Source organism: Indicator indicator, chromosome 4, assembly GCF_027791375.1.
Source record: "Indicator indicator isolate 239-I01 chromosome 4, UM_Iind_1.1, whole genome shotgun sequence".
NCBI classification, from domain to species: Eukaryota; Metazoa; Chordata; class Aves; order Piciformes; family Indicatoridae; genus Indicator; species Indicator indicator.
Genome location: NC_072013.1, coordinates 8458424 through 8480038, shown reverse-complemented (window position 1 = coordinate 8480038; position 21615 = coordinate 8458424). Strand labels below are relative to the sequence as shown.

At 42.8% G+C, this 21615-nt stretch overlaps 1 protein-coding gene across 1 annotated transcript in view; it reads left to right on the top strand.

Annotated features, from left to right (window-relative positions):
• The window catches only part of CAPN3 (calpain 3), a 29940-nt gene extending 8751 nt beyond the window's left edge, over positions 1-21189 (top strand). The window contains exons 3-24 of the mRNA XM_054400368.1: positions 321-439; positions 1063-1196; positions 1531-1699; positions 2469-2609; positions 5057-5140; positions 5601-5686; positions 6847-6924; positions 7387-7547; positions 8096-8265; positions 9274-9285; positions 10456-10664; positions 11347-11383; positions 12568-12585; positions 13671-13772; positions 14895-14972; positions 15658-15715; positions 16158-16222; positions 17058-17126; positions 17688-17766; positions 19102-19218; positions 19552-19610; positions 20258-21189. Coding sequence (XP_054256343.1) covers positions 321-439; positions 1063-1196; positions 1531-1699; positions 2469-2609; positions 5057-5140; positions 5601-5686; positions 6847-6924; positions 7387-7547; positions 8096-8265; positions 9274-9285; positions 10456-10664; positions 11347-11383; positions 12568-12585; positions 13671-13772; positions 14895-14972; positions 15658-15715; positions 16158-16222; positions 17058-17126; positions 17688-17766; positions 19102-19218; positions 19552-19610; positions 20258-20284 — 2072 coding nt within the window. The 3' untranslated portion in view covers positions 20285-21189. The remainder of the gene's footprint in view (positions 1-320; positions 440-1062; positions 1197-1530; positions 1700-2468; positions 2610-5056; positions 5141-5600; positions 5687-6846; positions 6925-7386; positions 7548-8095; positions 8266-9273; positions 9286-10455; positions 10665-11346; positions 11384-12567; positions 12586-13670; positions 13773-14894; positions 14973-15657; positions 15716-16157; positions 16223-17057; positions 17127-17687; positions 17767-19101; positions 19219-19551; positions 19611-20257) is intronic.
• The last annotated feature ends 426 nt before the right edge of the window (positions 21190-21615 follow it).

Here is a 21615-nt window from a genome sequence, read left to right as displayed (position 1 = left end):
AAGTTTCTGTCATCTGGTTGCTGTTCTAAGCTTGGAAGGGAGTCAGATAGGCATTCACATGGGACAAGGAAATCAGTGCTCATCAGATGTTAGGTTTGTTCTAAGTTACAGGGAACATCACCTATTTAACAGGCCTGTCCCAGAGCACAAAGAAACACAGTGCTGAAGTACTGCAGAACATGTGGAGAAGACCCTTCTCCTGAAAGGAGATGGCACGCTCTACTGAGAATTAAGGGGCCACTTTGCAGTATCTCAGGTCTTCCCTTCAATTCTAACTGCTCTGCCCCTTCAGTTTGTCTGCAGCTTTTGCTCATTTGCAGGTGACTGCTGGTTCCTGGCTGCCATTGCTTGCCTGACACTGAATAAAAAACTGCTCTGCAGAGTCATACCTCATGACCAGTCCTTTATACAAAACTATGCTGGCATCTTTCATTTCCAGGTGAGTCCCTTCAGCTAGCGGGAAGTAGATGTAACTGTGTTCCCAAGAGAAGGCTCAGCTTTCAGCATGCTCTTCCTTCTTGCTTCTCCTCCCTTTGGAAGAGTGATCAGCAGAAAGGAAAGGAGGGCTTGAATTGCCTCACCCCGATCTTTTCCAGCAGGGGAGTCACAGAGGGGTCAGCCCACACAGGGAATTAAGGAGCATTAACCCACCAAGGAAGCATTTGTAGGTTGCTCTGTCCTACGCATGAGGGATAGCAACAGGTGGCCAGTCCTTACTTGCTGCTCAGATGCTACAGCCAGCATGGGCACATGCGTAGTTCGTTGGGCAAGGGCATCTATTTTTAGGCCCACAAGCAGCTGATCTGTCAGAAACAAGTTACTGAGGAACCACTTATTCACAACAGACGGACTGCTTCACACGTTTTAGAGACCTCTCACAGTCCCACACGCATTGCCCGGGGGAATTCAGTGCAGCTGCCTCCCTGCCAGTGCCCATCATTTTAGCTGCGTTATGAAGCAGTGAGTTCCACATTTCTTCTCTCTCAGCTTGGCTTTTCAGCCAGGTTTCCCCTCCCCACACCAAGTCATTGCAGGGTGTTTTTTCTGTTTGCCTCGATTCAGTTCTGGCGCTATGGAGACTGGGTGGACGTCGTCATCGATGACTGCTTACCCACGTACAACAACCAGCTGGTCTTCACCAAGTCCTCCCAACGCAACGAGTTCTGGAGTGCCCTCCTGGAAAAGGCCTATGCGAAGTAAAATGATCCACCAAGGCTGTGCTGGGCTCTCCACTGAGGCTCTGGCTGGGGAGGTGGTTAAACCACTGCATGCAATGAGCATCTAGAGGGGTCTGGACATACCTCTGGACATGTGCTTTTCCCCACAGATTCTCATGTCTCAGGATTGGGAATGGGTGCAGGTGGCATGTTTTAAAAGTTTTAACTTGTGGGTTACCAAACAGATGGTTTGTGGGAGTTCTGTGGTTACGTATCTAAATTTATACACACATGACAGATAAAGATACCTACTTACATGTTTATATCTCCGTAAAAGAGAATCTTGATATTTTTTTTTCCTTTTCTTTCCAAGACTCCATGGATCATATGAAGCTTTAAAAGGAGGCAACACCACTGAAGCCATGGAGGACTTCACTGGTGGAGTCACAGAATTCTATGAGATAAAGGATGCCCCTAAAGATATCTATAAAATCATGAAACATGCCATTGACAGAGGATCCCTCATGGCGAGTTCCATTGATGTGAGTCCCCATGACTGCTGCACATAAGCCATAAGAAATAGCAGAGGAGAGGGCCCTCTCCATCTGTAATCACATACATGCCACCTTTTGGAAATGCTTGGTTTAGTCCACATAGCAAACATCCATTTCTAGGAGATGGAGTAATCCCCACAAAACACCACCCATTAGCAAAAAGCAAGTCCAAAAGAGAACAGAAGTAGACCATGGAGGTGGACAGCAAGGGTATGATCAGCAAAACCAGCATCCTCTGCTCTCAGTGTCCTCACCCAGTAAAATGAGGTTAGTACAGAGGTGCTGCAACTCTTTTGGGACACAGACCTTCATATCAAAAATACTAAGTTGTGCAAACACTTACTAAATTAACCCTTTGATTGCCAACAGATTCTGAGATTGTCTTCATTTATCATGGTAAAGCTGAACCAAAAGACATTAGTTTCAGTAACATTATGGAGCGTGAAGGTGCAGTAAAGGCAGGAAAACAACCTGTATATTTTGTGCATATTCATTGTATTCCATATTTCTAGATTTTAGTCTGTTTGTAACTATAGCTTCATTTGCTTTCAACTGGGCTGGCCTGGCAAATTTTATTTTGAGGGGTAATTTCAACCCCCCACAGCTAACAACCACTGTAGATAAGTATGGAGATAATGAGGGAGAAGAGACAAGTTATCTAGGCTGTCTTCTGCCAGTCATCTTTCTTGTATTATTTCTCTCTTCTCTCCATGCCTCATCTTTCTGCTTGATATTTTTCTCCCATTCTCTGTGCCAGGATAACCTAGGCTTTTCCTTTGGATCAGCTCCTCGGAGCAACATTGGAGAACAGATCGCTCGAATGGTGAAGCAGTTAGAAAACGCACAGATGTCTTTCCCCACCGTAGACTACCAGGCAATGGATGAGAGGCCAGCATGGGTATGTCTGCAGAGGCAGTGGGCTTCACAAATAGAGAAACATATCAACTAGGCCTTTGAACCCTCGTTTGGATTTGCTGAATTACCCCAACACAAAAGATCTGTTTTTATGGATGCTTTCTGACACGTGCATTAAAAGATTTCAAGCCTTTCAAGCACAATTGTTACTAGAGAGCTTTACTGGTACTCAGCTGTTGGCTTGTAGCACAGACTTGTAACTTTCAGAATACGATTAGTGGATTTTATCAAGTCCCTCACTTAAAAAGGATGGAGAGAACAAGAAAATTAAAGTGCTATAACAGAGCAAAATCCCTGAGGAGTGGAGGGTGTAAAAGAAAGAAAAAGCAAACTCTGCATGGCTCTCACTTCAAGCACAAATATCTTTGATGAACTTATTTTGGGACAGGGCTATGGAGCCCTGCCCACAAATGGAAAGGAGTCTCCTCTCAGGATGCTCCTTTTATGTTACTGTCATTAAGAGTCTCATTTAAAATGTCTAACAAGGAAAAGGAAATTGTGCTGAGTTTTACATGTGTGATAAAATACAAGTAAACCAACATACATTAGTGTCTAGAAAAATAAAGGCAGGAATGTTGAAACTGTCAAAGATAAATCCCATATTGGTAAACTTATTCAAATCAGTAGAGCGAGATTGTCTTCTCCTCTCTGTCATGCCTTGCTCCTTAGGGTGCTGTATGTCCACAACAACAAAATTATATCTCTTGATTTATGGAGAAAAGGAAAAATGAAAACCAAACCAACCAAAACCAGCTCCACAATTACATCATCTGGAACTTGTGACTGTGCAAACTGTCTTCTGCATTTGCAGCATAAATAGCTGATTTTTCCTCTTTTGACATCCATATTTAGTCTTCTTATAAGACTGAAGTGGTGTAATTCTTCAGGAAAGCCCAGTATGACTGTCTTGTTTTGTAAGCGTGGCTGCCCAAAATCAACCACATTCGTGGGGAGGGGAATTTCCTCTCCAGTGACCGTCTACTGAAAGAAGGTTGCTAAATACTTTATGTAGTTTCTGCCCTAGCAGCCACTGCATTGCTGCAGGTCATTACATATTTCTGATTAAAAAAAAAAAAAATAATCATGGCTTTTGATGGAAAGAGGCAGGTAGTACAGGCATCAGAAGCACTTCAGAGAGGTGAGAGGTTATATTCTCAAACACAAAAGAGAAAAAGCTTTCTGCAAAGTAACAGCAACAACATGAGTATAATAAAAAAACCCAACCAAACCAACCAAACACAAACCCCAATCAAACAAAACCAAAACATCAGAAAACACAAACAAACAAAAAGCCACCACACTTAAAACAACATGAACCTCTGCCTCCCCCCCCCCCCCCCCCAAAAAAAAGTGAGGAAATTGATATGAAGTTAGAGGTATGGAGAGTGCAGTTTCCTGCAGGAGGAGAGGGGAAATAAAAGTGACAGCCAGGAAATATTTGGATGTGCCATTTGACAGTGTATTTGTGTGACTTGACTAATTCTCCATTTCCAGCCCTGACTTTGTCATGCCCTCAGACACATTAAGAAGGGATGGCAGAGTTACTGACACAGCCTTGCAGGCACCTCTCAGTGATAGGCACAACGGAGGAAGAGAAGTTTCACACACGGTTCACACACACATAGCAAAGCCTTCCCTTCCCCCCATCTCAGGGATCTCCCTGGCAAGTACAGGGAACTGTGCACCTGTCATCTATGCTCTCTGCTCTTCATCTCGCAGATAAACAGCGTTCTGAGATTTGCAAATAGAAATCCGTCAGACACATGAAGAGCTGATTACAAAGATAGTAAATAAGTTTACACCTGAGAAACACACTGCTGAATAAAGCTAAGCCTTCCAGAACATCAGCTGAAAAAGACTGAAGTCAGGATGATTTTGATTATGGCATAAATGTACATTTCCACAGGGTTGTTTGGTTTTTTTTAAGGTCATGTAAGTTAGCAGGAAGAGTGTATTAAACAGGGTGGTTTAATGTCATTGTGACAAGACAGCAATCATGTTTAAATATGGCAGTATTACTCTAGGTGTTGATCTGCTCTGATGTTTCCAGTTAGTGTGTAGTAACCTTACTGAGACATACAAAAGCAAACTAACCCAGAAAGGGCTGAATAGTCCTGCTAATAGAAAATGTAAATTATCTTGATTAAGGATGCTACACACAAGCATCTTCTGAGTGCAAAAAGCAGTAACTTACACAAAGGGAAAAGGTCACAAAATGTCATTTTTTGGTTTATGATCCACTCTTTATAACAAAGACCTTGAATTCTGTAGGCACTAAGCTTGGCCACCTCAGCAAAGGCAAAGAAGAGAACAAGACAAAACAGCCCTGACAGCTAAACAGTGCCACCCCCTTCCCCCTCCAAAAGGCCTGGGTGGCAGCTGGCTGAGCTCTGCACACCTGTTACAAGCTTTTCCTCTTGTGTCCAACAGACCATAGTGCCAATGCAGTATGAAACCCGGATGTCCTGTGGGCTTGTCAAAGGCCATGCCTACTCTGTCACTGCCGTGGAGGAGGTACATGCAGTCCCTTTCTTCCAGCTATGGAGAGCTGTGCTCTACACTGGCCTGGCACCATGCATGTCAGGAAAGTGCTGGGGGGTAGGGTAGAAGCGCATGTCAGGAAAGCGTGGGGGTGGCGGGGGGTGGGGAGAGAAGGGGGGCAGGAAGGCAAAATAAACAATAAGCTAAGAAAACAAAATTTGCATTTAAAGAAATTAAAGCCTTGTGGAGAAATAAATCTGTCCAAGTTTGGGTTGTTTGGGGAAATGGATATTGCACTGCTTGAATAAAGATGGGCACAGAGAGCCACCACCTGGTCTTACAGTCTTTCCAAGCACAAAACAAGCAAGTCAGGCTGGGTGAAGACCCAGAAAAACATCATCACTAGAGGAACTGGTACCAGCAATTTGAAAGTCAGAAAGTTCCCTTTTAAACCTACTCTCAATCTGTTCTTTTTGCGTTCTTCTTCAATTAGACCGTATTTAAAGGGGAAAAAATACGTCTGGTAAGGCTGAGAAACCCCTGGGGGCAGGTGGAATGGAACGGACCTTGGAGTGACAAGTGAGTTAAATGGAGCTTAACCTGATTGGGGAAAAAAAAAAAATAAACTGTTTGTAGCTTTATTTGTGCTTATGTAGCTTGTGCATAGCCCTAACATTTGATGATGAGTTATCTTAATTGTCTTTGCTGTCATTTTGATGCATGAACTTTGAAGGTGATTGTAGTAGAGTGCTTAGCTGAAGCTATAAAAACAGAAGAGTACTTAAAAAAAAAAAAAAAAAGGATGTTAAGAGTGTCTTTAGTCAATAGAAATTAAAAGAAAGCCAAATGTAATGGCACAGTCAATCTAATTTTACTGTCCAGGAAGTTCTGCAATTTTCAGTTTCAAAACAAGATGTGACAGAGGAAAAATCTTTTCAGTGATGAAAGATCTGGATGAAGCAAGAGCTGGGACTGTTTAGCCTGGAGAAGAGGAGGCTCAGGGGTGACCTCATTGCTGTCTACAACTACCTGAAGGGAGGTTGTAGCCAGGAGGGGGTTGGTCTCTTCTCCCAGGCAAACAGCACCAGAACAAGAGGACACAGTCTCAAGCTGCACCAGGGGAGGTTTAGGCTGGAGGTGAGGAGAAAGTTCTTCACAGAGAGAGTGGTTGGCCATTGGAATGAGCTGCCCAGAGAGGTGGTGGAGTCACCATCCCTGGAGGTGTTCAAGAGGGGATTGGACGTGGCACTTGGTGCCATGGTTTAGATAGTCATGAGGTTTAGGGTGACAGGTTGGACTCGATGATCCTTGAGGTCTCTTCCAGCCTTCTTGATTCTATGATAAGATGTCAGAGCATGAGAAAGTTTGAAGAAAGCTTCTCATTAGGTTTTACTAAAAGGAACTTCAACTGCACCAGCAATGAAGGTCTGCAAACAATTTTTTCTTCAAGCTAAAAAAAAATGAATACACTTCAGCAGATCTTTGAGAGCTGCAAAGAGGAATTCTGAAGGGAAGGCAGAGAGAAGCAGGGAAATAGCTTTTTTGGGGGGGGTGGGGTGTGTGTACATAGAAAGGAGGGTAGCCTTGAGAACAAAAGGTTGCTAGGCTCACAAAGGAAAAATTACCTGGATGTAGCAAGATGACTCTTGACTTTTGACTCTGAGGCTTACAGTAAAGAGTAGAAATTTTCAATAAAAGCGCATTGCCAATAGTAATCTAACTTATTCACTCCTCGGAAGGTCAGAGGAATGGAACTTCGTTAACGAGGAAGAGAAGCTCCGCCTGCAGCACAAAGTCGTGGAGGATGGCGAATTCTGGTGAGATTATGCCTCAAAAACCTGTGCTTCTCTAGGAGACATGCAACTATAGCAAATATGAACCACACTACCCTGCTTTAATCTGCTAAAACCATTGCAGTAACCCATGTCCCCCTTCATATTCCCAAGAAATTCCACTCTGTGATTCCCCTCTTTCTCCCATCACAGTTTACCGAGTGCTGCCAGCACAGTCCTTGTAATCGTGCTACACTTCCACAAGCTCTCCATCACTCTTTCCATATAGCATCCTCTCAGCCCAGCTTCCCCTAGTTTGGAGTTGTACCTGCATTAGCTGACCATCCATCAGGCCAGGTGCTTTAGGAAATAATGATGCTCCCACTGCAAACCTACCCACCTAATGGTGGTAATGTTGCTGGTCACCTTGTTCCACCTCACCAGGATCTTTCAGACAACTGCCCACCGTGTAAATTCATTTGGTTTGTTTCCCCTCAATTCCTCCAGGATATCATTTGAAGATTTCATGAGGCACTTCACAAAACTGGAGATCTGTAACCTCACACCTGATACTCTGGAAGCAGATAAACTGAAGACCTGGACTGTGTCAGTCAATGAAGGGCGCTGGGTGAGAGGCTGCTCAGCTGGAGGTTGCCGTAATTACCCAGGTGAGCAATGGGTCTTGAGAGATACAGCTTCTCATGGAGGCTGTATTAGATCTCACAGGGGAAGTCATACCACAGCCTGTCCAGTGCTCAGCCATAAGAAAAGCCTTGCCTCCTCAGAGGACAAGGCACATGATTTTGTGGCTGGAAATCTGCTGTCACTATGTTTGTGACAACACCTCCTAAGCCCAGCAGTTAGGCCTGACAAAGATAAATCATTGTTCAAACTCTTCACAGTGTCCCAAGTAAGATAAAAGAGGTACGTTTCACTTGAACTAATTTCACTTGGGAAATCACCTGCTGATAGTTCTAGGTGTTTTGGGAGTGTCTCAGATGCCAGTTCTTCATTTTATATCCTCCTTTGTTATGCATTTAATTAGAACTGTATAAAACCTCATAATACATAAACCAAATATATATCTATTAGGCCAGCTCCAGCCTTTCCCTCATGACCCACAGGCAGGGCTCTTAAAGGTTCTTTTTGACCACAAGTATTGCTAGAAAACTGAAGCTTTACATATTCACTTGGGGCTGTTGGTGGGATTTCACAGACACATTTTGGACCAATCCCCAGTATCGCTTGAAGCTTCTGGAGGAAGACGATGATCCTGAGGATGAAGAAGTTATCTGCAGCTTCCTTGTTGCACTGATGCAGAAGAACAGGAGGAAAGAACGCAAGCTGGGAGCCAACCTGTATACCATTGGCTTTGCCATCTATGAGGTACCAGCTCTAATCTTTGTTCTTTGCACCATGGTTGCAAATCCTGACAGCGTCCATACACAAAGAGAGTCACTGAATCATTCAGCCTAATCACACAAACTGCAATTTTTACTTTGCTAGGAACTCAGAACAAACCTGGACAAGGAAGGGAATTCAAAGCTTTGTAACTATTTAGACCATAGTAACCTCCACATTTAGCCCATCTCTAAGTAACACACTTTTTAGGCTTTTATCACAGAATCTTAGAATGTTGGGAAAGGTTGAGGGAGCTGGGCCTCTTTAGCTTGGAGAAGAAGAGACTGAGAGGTGACCTCAGTAATGTTTATAAAGATGTGAAGGGGAAGTGTCAGGAGGGTGGAGTCCGGCTCTTCTCAGGGATGTCCCATGACAGGACAAGGGGCAATGGGAGCAAGCTGGAGCACAGGAAGTTCCACATAAACAAAAGGAAAATCTTATTCACTGTGAGGGTGACAGAACACTGCAACAGGCTGCCCAGAGAGGCTGTGCAGTCTCCTTCTATGGAGATATTCATGACCTGCCTGGATGCATTCCTGTGTAATCTGCTCTAGGTGATCCTGCTCTGGCAGGGGGACTGGACTAGGTGATCTTTTGAGGTCCAGGTTTTAACATATTCTTTCCCATATTTTCTTCAATCTCCCTTTCATCCTCACTGAAATTCAACATTTCATTGGCAGAATCATGTAAAAAGGGAAACAGACAACCAAGATGCAAACACAGCAATTAACCTCTCCTCTCAGTTTCATGATGAAGTCAATTTACTCAGACCTTTGCACAAATATATTTAGTTCAGATCTTAGTGGACCCCATGCAGATCCCAAGAAATCTAGAAAGGAAGAGAGAAATCGCTTAGAATATTTATCTAACTTGGGGCATTTTCATTACTGGATATGCTCCCAGCAATGCGTGTGAATGCCCTTTTGTATGCTCTGTCAACAAGTGGACTCACCTAGCAGCTCTGACAGTTTCTTCTCTTTGTTTCTCCTTAAGGTGCCTAAAGAGGTATGAGCAGAACGGGAGGCAGACTGACATCTTGGTGTATGCTCACAGCTAGTGTTACTGTTGTGCCTGTCTGTAAGTCAGCAGGAAACTGTCCAGTCAAGTTTGTTTTCAGGGATGTAACAGAAGTGAAATGCTAACCTTTCTGCTTTGAGTGTTTATTTAGTAACAGTTTGCAAGTAGTTTTTGCTTCCTTCTCACCTGCACCCAATTTTCACTTGCATCTTTCCCTTAGTCCTTCTTTTCTGTTCTGTAGAAGACCTGGCCATGGGTTGCAAGGTCAGCCAGGGAGCCTGGGCTGTAGGAAGCATCATCTGTGAGCACCTAACTTTTGCACTCCATGGAGAACCACCCTGAACTACTTCCATTTCCTCCTGAAAATAATGCCAATAGCCCATATGCTGCATGGAGTTTTTTCTATAGTCCTAGAACTCATTTGGAAAAAATCAGTGACCTTTTCAGCCATTGAAGAAAACATCTAAGAAGCATTTTTTTTCTGAGGCTGCTGGTAGCTGAATCATTGGCATGATAAGTTTTGCAAACAAACTTGCCAGAAGGCTACGTTATCTGGAGAATGTAGACAGTTCTCCAGATGAAGATGACAGCCTGAATATTGTCTGTGCTGACTGTGTTACAGGTGGCCATTTCTGCAGAAAAAAACAACCCACAATTGTTCTTATTGCCCCCAGTTCTTGGCCCAGTGTTCATCTTTGAAACAGTGCAACATTTGATTATCACATTTCTTTAGCAGATACAGAATTAATGTTTTGTCCAGGCAAAGACATGTTTCCACCAAAAGCACCTTTAACCTACCACATTTGCATGTAAGAGTCTATATACCATTCCTCACTCTCCAAGGAAAGTAGCTGAACTTTGGTTACAGACAATTTAGCACCCAAAGTACTCAGATAGAAGTGCCTACACTAGAGAAGGCAGCCTACAATCTGCAGGTGGGCAGGGAGCAGCCCTCTAGCCCAACTAGATCCAAGCAGTAGTGAGTTAAAAGTGACAGACTCCATACCTGTTACCAAGAAGTGTCCCTTCTCAGCTCCCTGCTTGGTAAGCTGCTGCTTCATTTCTGTTTCCTGTCCCAGACATGTACTGCCTGCATGACAAGTCACCTGGGGATGGGTAAGACTTCCTTGAAGACAAATTGACCCATTTGTTCTGTAGATGCATGGCACCAAGCACCACTTGCAAAAGGATTTTTTCCTCTACAACGCCTCCAAAGCTAGAAGCAAAACCTACATAAACATGCGAGAAATCTCTGAGCGCTTCCGGCTACCTCCCAGCGAGTACGTTGTCATCCCATCAACATATGACCCCCACCAGGAGGGAGAATTCATCCTGAGGGTCTTCTCAGAGAAAAGAAGTCTTTCAGAGTAAGTTGCAGCTTCATTTATCTGTCCATAAAGGTAGACGTGATCTCTGCTATAGTCATGGTCCCAGTTTGCTACACTTTGCTTTTAAATTCTCTTAACCTCATTTAAAACTCCAAGCTGCAAACTCATTTCTCCAAACTTCCCTTATAGTCTAACAAGCACCTGCTTTAAATTATCTTTGGAGAAGATCACTACTTCCAGGGTATCCTTTGTAAATGTACCATTAACCAGTTTCAGTAATGAACATCAATCTGTTAGGGTTTTATTGCTATATACCACTGGCCGAAGTTTTGGCCAAACACATCATTGAACCAAATCTATGTTTTGGTAGTTGTTTCTTTTCCACCCTTCTTTTCAACTAGTTTCCCAGAGCTCAGCAAATTGCAGCCAGTGTCACTTTACTGAGGCTGAACAGCTTCTGTATTACTCTCAGCTGTCAAAGTTCAATGTTATTAAGGCTCCTTAGAGGAGTAAAACAGACAGCAGTCCTTCTGGAATTTGGTACTTGGGGTACTCAGCTCAGAAAAAGCTACAGCTCGAGCCTACAGATGTGATGCTAGGAACACAGCCCACACCACCGGTTGGGTGAATGGTTCAAGTGGCTGCTTACAAACCAACAACAGAAACACCAACATTGGGAACAACCAGTTTCCTGATTTATTTACTTTCTGCTTTCTCCTAGGGAGGTTGACAACATGATCGAGGCAGAGCGTCCATCAGTAAGTACTGTCCTGGGTATTTATTTTACTTGAATAGGGGTAGGGAGAGGAGAAGCATCAGATCTAGAGAAACCTACAACAGCAAAACATTTGCAGCCATATGGCTTCTCCTTTAGCATAAATTCCCGTATTGTTTCTCATCAAGATATTTCTATTAACACTTACTTTGTATACACTGCTTTCCAGTTGGGGCAGACCAAAACCTTTAGCCAGATTTAAAATCTGCTCCTGGCACAAAGAAGTTGCATGCTAAGCAGATAATGCCCTTGCCTTCATCAGTAGAGATCATTAGCTTACCAGGGGAGACCTAGCTCTGTGCTTGTGAAATGGATATCTCATCTAATGAAGAAAAAAGTACCTTATTCTTCAAATACGTGCTTTCTGGGAAAGGGACCCTGCTTGTACTCTGATTTAAAGTAGTGCCATGACAAACTCCAACTCTTCACCCCTGGGATTTACACATCTTTGTGGGAATATCCTATAAATAACAATATAATTAGTCTTGAAAAAATAAAAATTAGACCTCCCAGGTTGCCCAGGAAGGTCATGGGTGCCCCTTCCCTGCAGGTGTTCAAGGCCAGGTTGGATGGGGCCTTGAGCAATCTGGTCTAGTGGAAGGTGTCCCTTCCAACGCCAGGGGTGTTGGAACTAAATGATCTTCAAGGCCCCTTCCAATCCAAACCATTCTATGAATCTATAAAAACGTTCTTGCACAGAACTCAGCTTCCTCAAACCTTCCTCAGAAGTGTTTCTCTTCTGTTTGCTATTATGGTAGCAAAATCTTTCCAGATCTGGTGAAATTTAATTGCCACTGAACTGATGGGTTTGGAAAAAGGAAAGGAATAGTCAGAGCTAAAGGTGTAATAGAGATTTTGTTCAAGCAGACAAAGGCCCAGAGGAGATGGGACACTGTTTTGCTATGGTTTCTGCAATTACTATTCTTCATTATGCAGTTTCTTGGTGAAAGCATTTTCCCTCATTTTTGGAAATATGAAAATTGTATGTATACAGGAAATGGGGAAAAAAAAAATCCAGACTTGTGTAAACATAGGAATGGGGAAAATAAATGTGAGAAAGGGCAAGAGAAAAAAAAAAAGAACATTATCATTGGCTCTACATAATCTGAGTAAAATCTTCAATTCTTCTTAAAACACTTTATTATTATTTTGTCTCTTTTCGTGCAGAAAAAGAAAAAGGGCAAGGTGGGTACTTGTGCAATGTGCTAAGCACCAGCAAGGCAAAGCGCATGTGCAATGCATGCATCAGGAGCAGAGTTCCTTGATATGATTTCCCTGCACCTGGAAGCTCATTTAGTTAATGAAGGGCACTGGATAAGAGGCCATTTGCAGGCAGCAAAGCTTTTGTCTTCCTATACTAAACTCTAAGGAAATAGCATGAGCATCATATACCCCTCTCACTCAAGGGGTAACAGAAACTTCCCAGCTTTATAAGATTAATCTTCAGGGTTCTCCAACTGCCCTTCCCTCCTACCCCCTCCACAGACACCCTGACATCCCTTTCTAGTGAAAAGCACCCCTTCTCCAGATATGTGCCTTCACATTTGCTAATCTAGCTACTCATCTTTCCTGAGGTTCCTGCTCACTGAAGTCCAGGATTTTCTTTTGATTCTACACAGCACATTTAAGACCTTGAAAATGTAATCAGACATTCTCAAGAGAGGACACTTGCAATTAGCATTGTAGGGTAACACACATCTTGTAGCAGCTACCTTGTAGCAGCTTCCTTGTTTTAAATGTCCTAAAGCAGAACAGTTGAACATGGCTGCTTACTGCTGAATACTTCAAGAATTAATAGAGAGAGTATAGATGCTTCACAAAACTAGTAAGTCCCTGCACAAATACTTACTTCTCTGTAGGATTCAGATTCTGCTCACTTTTTGTGCTAACATCCCTCACAGAAGGACAGTCATTTCAACTGTGAACTGAGACTCTGAGGCTTATTTTTTCCCTTCACCTCAGCAAAAAAAGGGGAAAAAACCCCACAAACATTTAAATTTATACTGTCTTTTTGAAAAGGAAAGCTAAACCCAAGAGATGGCAAAAAGGCTTTTAGCACGGGGAGAGCAGTAGCTTCATAAATTCCTCTACTTCCTTTCCCCCACACCCTTCTTTGCTTTCATTCCCAGCTTTGGCATCCCTGGTCATGCTCTTGCAGGGGAAGCTCTTGCTGAATGTGCTTTATCACAAAACAGTTGTGTCCAAATACTTTCCCTCTCACTATTTCTTGTGTGATTTTTGGTTTTCCATTGGTGTCTTCCTTCTTCTAGCCTATCATCTTTGTTTCTGACAGAGCTAACAGCAATAAAGAGTTGACAGCAGATGAAGATGCTCACAAAGATGGTGAAAAAAAACATGTGGATGAGAAAAAGGTTTCTGCAGCCTGTGGCACAGGGGGAAATAGTTCTTGCTCTTGCTTAGCATGAAATCGTGGCTGGGGAGAGCACAGGAATGGCACAAAGAAGTGTACTAAGATACTGAACAGCTTCTCATAAAATCTTAGCATAGCTTGCATCTGGTTTAAACGTATCTAATGAGCATGAGCAAATTGGAGACTACCTCTTTAGCAATTTAACACCTGTGCTGGAGGATTTGCTTGCTTGAAAACATCTCCTGATTGCTCTCATACAAGGATCTTGGCTGTGAGAGATCCCTTCTCCAAGAGCAGCACACCTCAATCCCCCTGCCCACATAAATTCACCAGGGGGGTTCAGGAGCTCCTGGCAACAATCACAGCCCCTCCCCAGTTCAAACTACACATGCCTATACCAGTCCTCCTTGGCCAGAGGAGAAAAGGATGAGTAATCCTATGATCTCCTGCACCACTCCTCCTTTCACTCACTACCAAAGAGGAGGAAAACACAGTAACGAGTGTGGAGTTTGTGCCTGTATCTGGGTGAGGCACTTGAGCCAGATCCTGCACTGGAGGCATGGCTGGAGTATCTGCTTACAGGGAGTGTCCTGATCTATTGCCTGACTGTTAGAGCACACCTGTGGTGAAGCGCAGACTAATCTGAACTTTCTTCTGCATTTAGACAAACAAGAATAAGACCTAAACTAAGAAATAACTTTATTTTGTAACACTTAATTCCTGTCATTTGATACTGAGGTGGGAGTAAGTTTCCTTTTTCAGTATCAGCCTTAGAGTTTAGGCTTGCCCTTTGCATGGGTCTGAGAAAGGTTTGCTTTCATCAGTTTCCTCTCTTACATGTTGCTTGTCTCCACCAAGGGGTTCCCAGATTGAATAGACCTCTCAAGCCCAAGTCTCACTGGTCAGTTCAATAGCCTATGGGCAGCAATGGAGCACATATGCCTCTTCTGCTCCAAACTTCTCCTTCACAATGGTTTTTTTTGGGGAAAAAAAAATAAATATAAAGGAACAGGAGGTTGACCTGTTCCCTCCAAAGACCTCCAGATTCACAAGATGAGCAAGCCACCCAGGCCCTTCTCTGCTGGGCTAAGAATATGTCTCTTCTTATCTTGCCTCTTTTCAGCGTCCTTCAGCAAAAACTCGCGAGGGGAGTGAAGAGGAAAAACAGTTCAGGAATATTTTCCAACAGATTGCAGGGGATGTGAGTATGCACCCAATCCCCACTTTTGCCATCAAAGCAGCCTAGCCACAGCAGCACCTAGATCAACTGCTTCATAGATTCAAAGCACTGAATTTTAAGGTTTTCTTTGAATTTTCATCCATTAAATATCCCTTGAGATCTGAAGCCAAGCAAAAATCAAAACAAGATCCAATTAAGTATACGTCTATCCCTCTGTGTACATATAAGCTATTTCCATGGTGTACGAGGGAGACTTATTTAAATTCAGGCTTTTACTTTGATCACTACTCCCTGAAGCTATTTTGCATGGCATGTATAAACAAGTTAGAAATGCAGTGCCCACCAGTGATTAATGTGATTAATGAGAAAAGCTGAAAATGAGAAACAGATGAAAGAGCTGCATAATCAGTAGACTGCAAATGGGTTACAGAGATTTCAGGGATTTTCACTTTTTGGCTGACACAGTGGCTTCAGATTACCACTTGATCTTCCAGTCATAGTTAAATAAGCACTATATAGACCTACCTTCTACTGCAGCCTCAAGAAAGACTTGGACTCCAGTTTATGAGAACTACATTGCTCTATAATTTGAAGGATATATGTGCCATATTGGAGGGTAATCAGATTTCACACTTATAGCACATCTATCCATAAAACGATCCTCTTAAGGAATGTTGTGATTAATGATGTTCTCACTTCCCACTAGGACATGGAGATCAATGCTGAAGAACTCAGGAATGTTCTCAATAACGTTGTGAAAAAACGTGAGTTTGAGCATATTTGTCAGTACCTTGGACAAAGAAGTCTGCAGTGTAATGTAACCTTCCACCCCTGAGCTGCACTCTAAAAATTGTTATGGTTTCAAACACACAAATTTCCTAGTTACTGCCATGAATTTTACACCTGAGACTTCAGTCAGCTGAACTTTTCATAGAGATGCTCTCTAGAAGCTATCAAGTACAAATGATAATGCAGAAATGAGCAAACGCTCATCAGGCCTGGGCTTGCTTAGCTACCTGCAAGTTAGCGTTTCCCAGAGGTTTTTATTGTGTATAACAGGTCAAGAAAAGCAATCTCTATTTCACAAGCAATGACTTTAGAGTAATTTCTCTCTGGATGAGGGGAGTAGATTTGAGTTCTACTCTGAGTGCTTCCTAAGAGGAAGAAGCACTTGCTGACTTTCATGATCTGTTTTTCACCTTTCAGATAAGGACCTAAAGACAGAAGGATTTGAACTGGAATCCTGCCGCAGCATGATTGCTTTAATGGATGTATCCTTTACTGGTGAAAGGGGAGTGCCTGATACCACACCAGCACACTTGGGTTTTATATCAATCCAGAAAACTACAGAACACATCAGTCATGACTGTACTCATGCTTAGGTATCAGCAACTGGCAAGCTGTCATATTAAAGCATAGTTTTAAGCAACATAACCACAATTCCTGCCAACAAGCTTACTATATTTCTCTCTTTAACTTTATACATCTCACTGTATGCTTAGCATGCAACACACAGTTACTCATCTCAGAGTAAGTGTAATAAAAGGCAGGGCTGCTCTGATACAACATCTCCCAGTTTCCCTATTTGACATAACACATGATTTTGAAAGAACATGAGCATATTCAAGCATAACCAGAACAAAATTTGAACTGCAACCCAGAGCCATAAGTTGGAGCCTAAATGTATTTTTATAAATAGCTTTAGCCAGCATTTGGCTTAGTTCTCATTTTAAACAAAGCAAAAAGAGCTTCACTCTGTGAAAAAACTTAGTTGTCTTAAAAACATTGGGTAAGATTCACATTAGAAGACAGTTAGAAAGAGCCCACTAAAACATCCTGCTCGTGTACTTCATAACAGCTCCACAAACAAGCCTCTGTCCTCTACCAGATGTTTACTTCTACACAAAGTACAAACAGCACTTCACGCTCCTGAAGCAAAATACTATGCACGATAGCCAAGACGTACTTCACTGCACAGCTCAGCCAGCTCTTAGTGCTGAGGAGAGCCTCAACTCAGATTCACATCCACCATGACTGGTAGTTTCAAAGTTAATTCATTTTATCTTTAAAATATTATATGGTTTTTACCTGAACATTGCATCACAGACAGATGGCTCAGGGAAGATAAACTTTGATGAGTTTCGACATCTCTGGGACAAGATAAAAAGCTGGCAGGTAATACTGATAGCCACAGTCCTGGTCTTCACAGCTTATGCAGTGCAAAAGCTTGTAGGAAAGGCAGAACTCTCCATATATACTACAACAAAAAACAAAAGCTAAAAAAATTACTTCTAAAAAGAAAAGTAATGCCTCTCTTCATCCTACTCACAGCCTAAGCAAATAGCCTAAATTTCTGAAGCTCCAGTACTCACATAAGAACTCCTCCCATGAGAATAGCATGGAGGCATACAAATGGAAGGAAAAGCATGATGGGAACTAGAAGCAGGCGTTATAAATAGCTTAATTAGGGCAATCAAGAGAGATGATTAACAACAGAAGCTCAAGTCAAATGAGGAAAGTCTCTAGAGGGCAGCTTTTTGCTTCTCATGGTATGGATCTAAATTATTTTACTTCACGACTGAGAGGGGGCTCTATGCTGTTGAGCAGCAGGCCTTTAAGCAAGTAAGAAAGCCCACAAGCACCTGAGGCATGCATCCCATATCCAGTCAGTGGGTAATTCAACAGAAGGACAAGCTTTTTATTGCTGTTGTGCATTTATCTTTTTTCATTTTCCAGAAAATTTTCAAGCGTTACGACACGGATCATTCAGGAACCATTAACAGCTACGAGATGCGCAACGCAGTCAATGATGGAGGTACTCCCCCCAGTGCCATGTGCACAGCAGCTAAAGAAACCTCGTGTTGTTTGATGTGTCCCAGGGTGAGATCAGGAACAGAGTGCTACCTTTTAAAGACAGACACCGGAGAAATTTTTTTTAATCTCTTATTTTCCCCAACAGAGCTTCTCAAACATCTAAACAGCAGGCTTGTATATCTTGAATTGTTGGAGCATGTCCAGAGAAGGGCAACGAGGCTGGTGAGAGGCCTTGAGCACAAGCCCTATGAGGAGAGGCTGAGGGAGCTGGGACTGTTTAGCCTGGAGAAGAGGAGACCTTAGGGGAGACCTTATTGCTGTCTACAACTACCTGAAGGGAGGTTGTAGCCAGGAGGGGGTTGGTCTCTTCTCCCAGGCAACCAGCACCAGAACAAGAGGACACAGTCTCAAGCTGCACCAGGGGAGGTGTAGGCTGGAGGTGAGGAGAAAGTTCTTCACAGAGAGAGTGGTTGGCCATTGGAATGAGCTGCCCAGGGAGGTGGTGGAGTCACCATCCCTGGAGGCGTTCAAGGGCGGATTGGACGTGGTTTAGATAGTCATGAAGTTTAGGGTGACAGGTTGGACTTGATGATCTTTGAGGTCTCTTCCAACCTTCTTGATTCTATGATCTTGCAAATCAAATAGATCTCTTCAGCTCTTTAGAGTTCCCAATGAATGATGCTCTCGTGTCTTACGGATCTCCCGCTCAGGGTCCTGTTATGCAGGAGAAACAAGGAGTGCTGAGGACGTTTGCTGTCATTTAGGCTGTGGGTTCTTTGTTTGTGTAAGTTACAAAGAACAGTGGAAAACTTTCAACCCAAGTGTACAGTCACCAAAACCAAGGCAGAGCAGGTCCATGGTCAAGTCTGCATCAGAGGTAACTGGATGAACATTTTCTGAGTCCTGCTTATGTTTCTTAGGCACCAAGCCATTGCAGGCTCAGTCTCCTCTTCTGCCTGCACAGTGAAAAGAAACTATTTTTGCAAAACTTGCAGTTTAATGACATTTGTCCTGCGAAAACAGTTTTTTGACTTTTCTAGCTTTTTGCTCAAATACAATGGTGTACTGCCTCTTCTGCATAGCAGGCCTAACCCAGCAAAGGTCTTTATCTGCCCTCTAAGGGAAAAGGATGACTTCTTTAATCAAAGAAACAGCATGTTACTCCTGTGTAAGAATGCAGCTGATTAAGTAGCTACAGCAGTACCCTGCAGCCTGGGCCTTGGCTGGGCATAGACAGCACCTGCTTCCAAAGGCCAAACTGCATCAGGAAGCCTGCCCAGCACCAGCACTTGCCCTGGCTGCAGCCCAGCTGTGCCCCATTTGTGGTCCTCTGCAGGGTTTCGGCTGAACAACCAGCTCTACGACATCATCACCATGCGCTACGCCGACAAGAACATGAACATAGACTTTGACAGCTTCATCTGCTGCTTCGTGCGCCTGGATGCCATGTTCAGTGAGTAGCCCCCGTTTTACTGCCCTGTTGCCCCCAAACCATGCTGTTGTACTCAAAGCAAGGTGTGTTTAAAGCACTACTGCCCAGAGTCAGTATTAATAATTAAAGAGAGGTGCTTAGGGAATCTAAAATATGACTGCCATCTCACACCAGCACGAGACACCACTGCATTTATCTGTATGTTAGCTAAGGAAAAATACTGCAGAAATACTTGCTGCCCATACAAGTAAACGCTTGCACAAGTTTGCATAGCACAACAGGAGCACAATTTGGTTTGCCATCCAGGATCATCTTTACAGATAGAGTAATTCACTCCATTTTTTTTTCCTTCAGGGGCATTCCACGCCTTTGATAAAGACGGAGATGGCATCATTAAGCTTAATGTCCTGGAGGTAAACTGCTTTACACCAGTATTTCTAACACAATGACATAATACTGAATTTTAATCAAATTATTCATCACACATGTTCTTGAGAGAGCCTGTGAGAGAGAGTCTGAAATTGTTATCCTATTGGCAATAGGCTGCAAAACCTTCTAAAAATCTTACCAGTCTTAAATGGAAAATGTCCAAGATCAACCAGCACCAGCTGCTATGTAAGACTCCAGCTGGTGCTGAATGGCACGGCTGTAGACTCTTCCTCTCATCTTTGAAGTGCTTCAAAAAAAAAAAAAATATTTTTTTAGCCAATTTAAATCAAGTCTACTTGCTATGGATTTAACTGACAATGGGGTTTAATATAGTCTTTTACCTTTAAAAAAACTTAAGACTCAGAAAGTTTCAGCTTAAAATCATCTCTCCTACAAGGAGACCATACGTGTGGGAAAAAAAAAACCACAAACAAAAAAACAGCCCTTTGCTTTTTGCAAGGGAAGGAGGAACAGGAGCTAGAAGCCTAAGATAAAATTCCTCATTGTCACTGTGCTTCATACAAAGTGTCAGCAAGCAGTTGCCTTCCAGCTAGAGATGGTGGTGTCTCAATACAGGTTGTTGGAGTATGCCAACAAGTCTTCTGCCCTCTAATTCTTACTCTTTTTCCAGTGGCTGCAGCTCACGATGTATGCGTAACACTGGAACCAGTGGCTGCCTTCATCAAGCACAGTCGAGACTTTTGCTTCGAGTCATTAGCTCCACTCATCCCCAAGTGCCAATGAGCATTTCTGCATTATGTACTTTGCATGTGGGTCAAAGCCCTTTTCCAGAGTAAATCCTTACTCCAGCAGGCAGAGCAGTGTGCACATTCTCTGACTACTTTTACAACTTCCCAACCTTCCTTTGGGCAACAAGGATTAATTTACTGATGACTGAACCTTTGTCTGCATGGTAAAAAAACGGAGCATGCATCATGGTTCTGCTTATGCTAATAATTGCAGAAGTCTTCCATCAACTCAGGCAAAACTGGGATTGCAGCTGAACTGTGAAGGTCAGAGGTGTTTACTACCACCTTGTAATTAGCACTACCCCTTCATCCTGCTTTTGCTACAATCATTTCAGCCTCTTCCTAGCACTGACTGAATATTTCACAAGGTTGCACTAGATTACACTGAGATAGTGCACCAAGAGATGTGGCAGTGCAAGTTAGTTCTCTGCCATGCTAGAAGCATGGATGTTGTAAGGCAAAACAGACCACAGCTTGGTTTAGCATCAAGGCAAAAGTATGAGAACTGAGCAACTCTCATTTTTAGTACCTCCATAGTCTCTTAATTACACATTGGACCTTCTGCTTTCTCTGAAATGTGAAGAAAGTTGCTTCTCCTTTAAGGTATCACACTTCTTATGCATATATTTATTTACAGATGCACTCCCTCCCACTCTCCTCAGGGTCCTATTGCCTGACAGTATGGGGTATTCCTCTAGTGCAAAAGGTGACTTGTAGCAGAACTGGACACTGTGGTAGCATGACCACTTTGGGAATAGTATTAGAATGTGCAAGTAGAACTCATTTAATTGAACTAGAAATAAAATCAAATGGATTTTGGCCTAATCTTTAACGTTGTTTTTTGGTTTTAATTTGAAAGGACAAGAGGATAAAACACTGAACACTCTTCTTTATCCTGAACATAGAGCAGCTTTTGGAGTTTTATGGCAAGCATGAAATCAATTTAATATCTCAAACACTTGCCAGTTTGCTCCATAAATGCATAAAGAGAAACCAAACCCTGGAGAGCTTGGAGGTTCCACTGTTAACAGTTTTAAGGATAACAGGCTTTCAGAACTGGTCCATCACTGACCAATACAAAAGTGGAAGGAAAAATAAAATGTGCAAGAAAAGATGCGAAGAAACTAGTTTTTGGCAGGAGAATATTCTACTAACTTCTGTAGTGGTAATAAGTAACAAAGCAATCCACTATTGTAAAGCAAAACTGCAGAAATAAATCCAAGCATGTACTCAAAGTCAT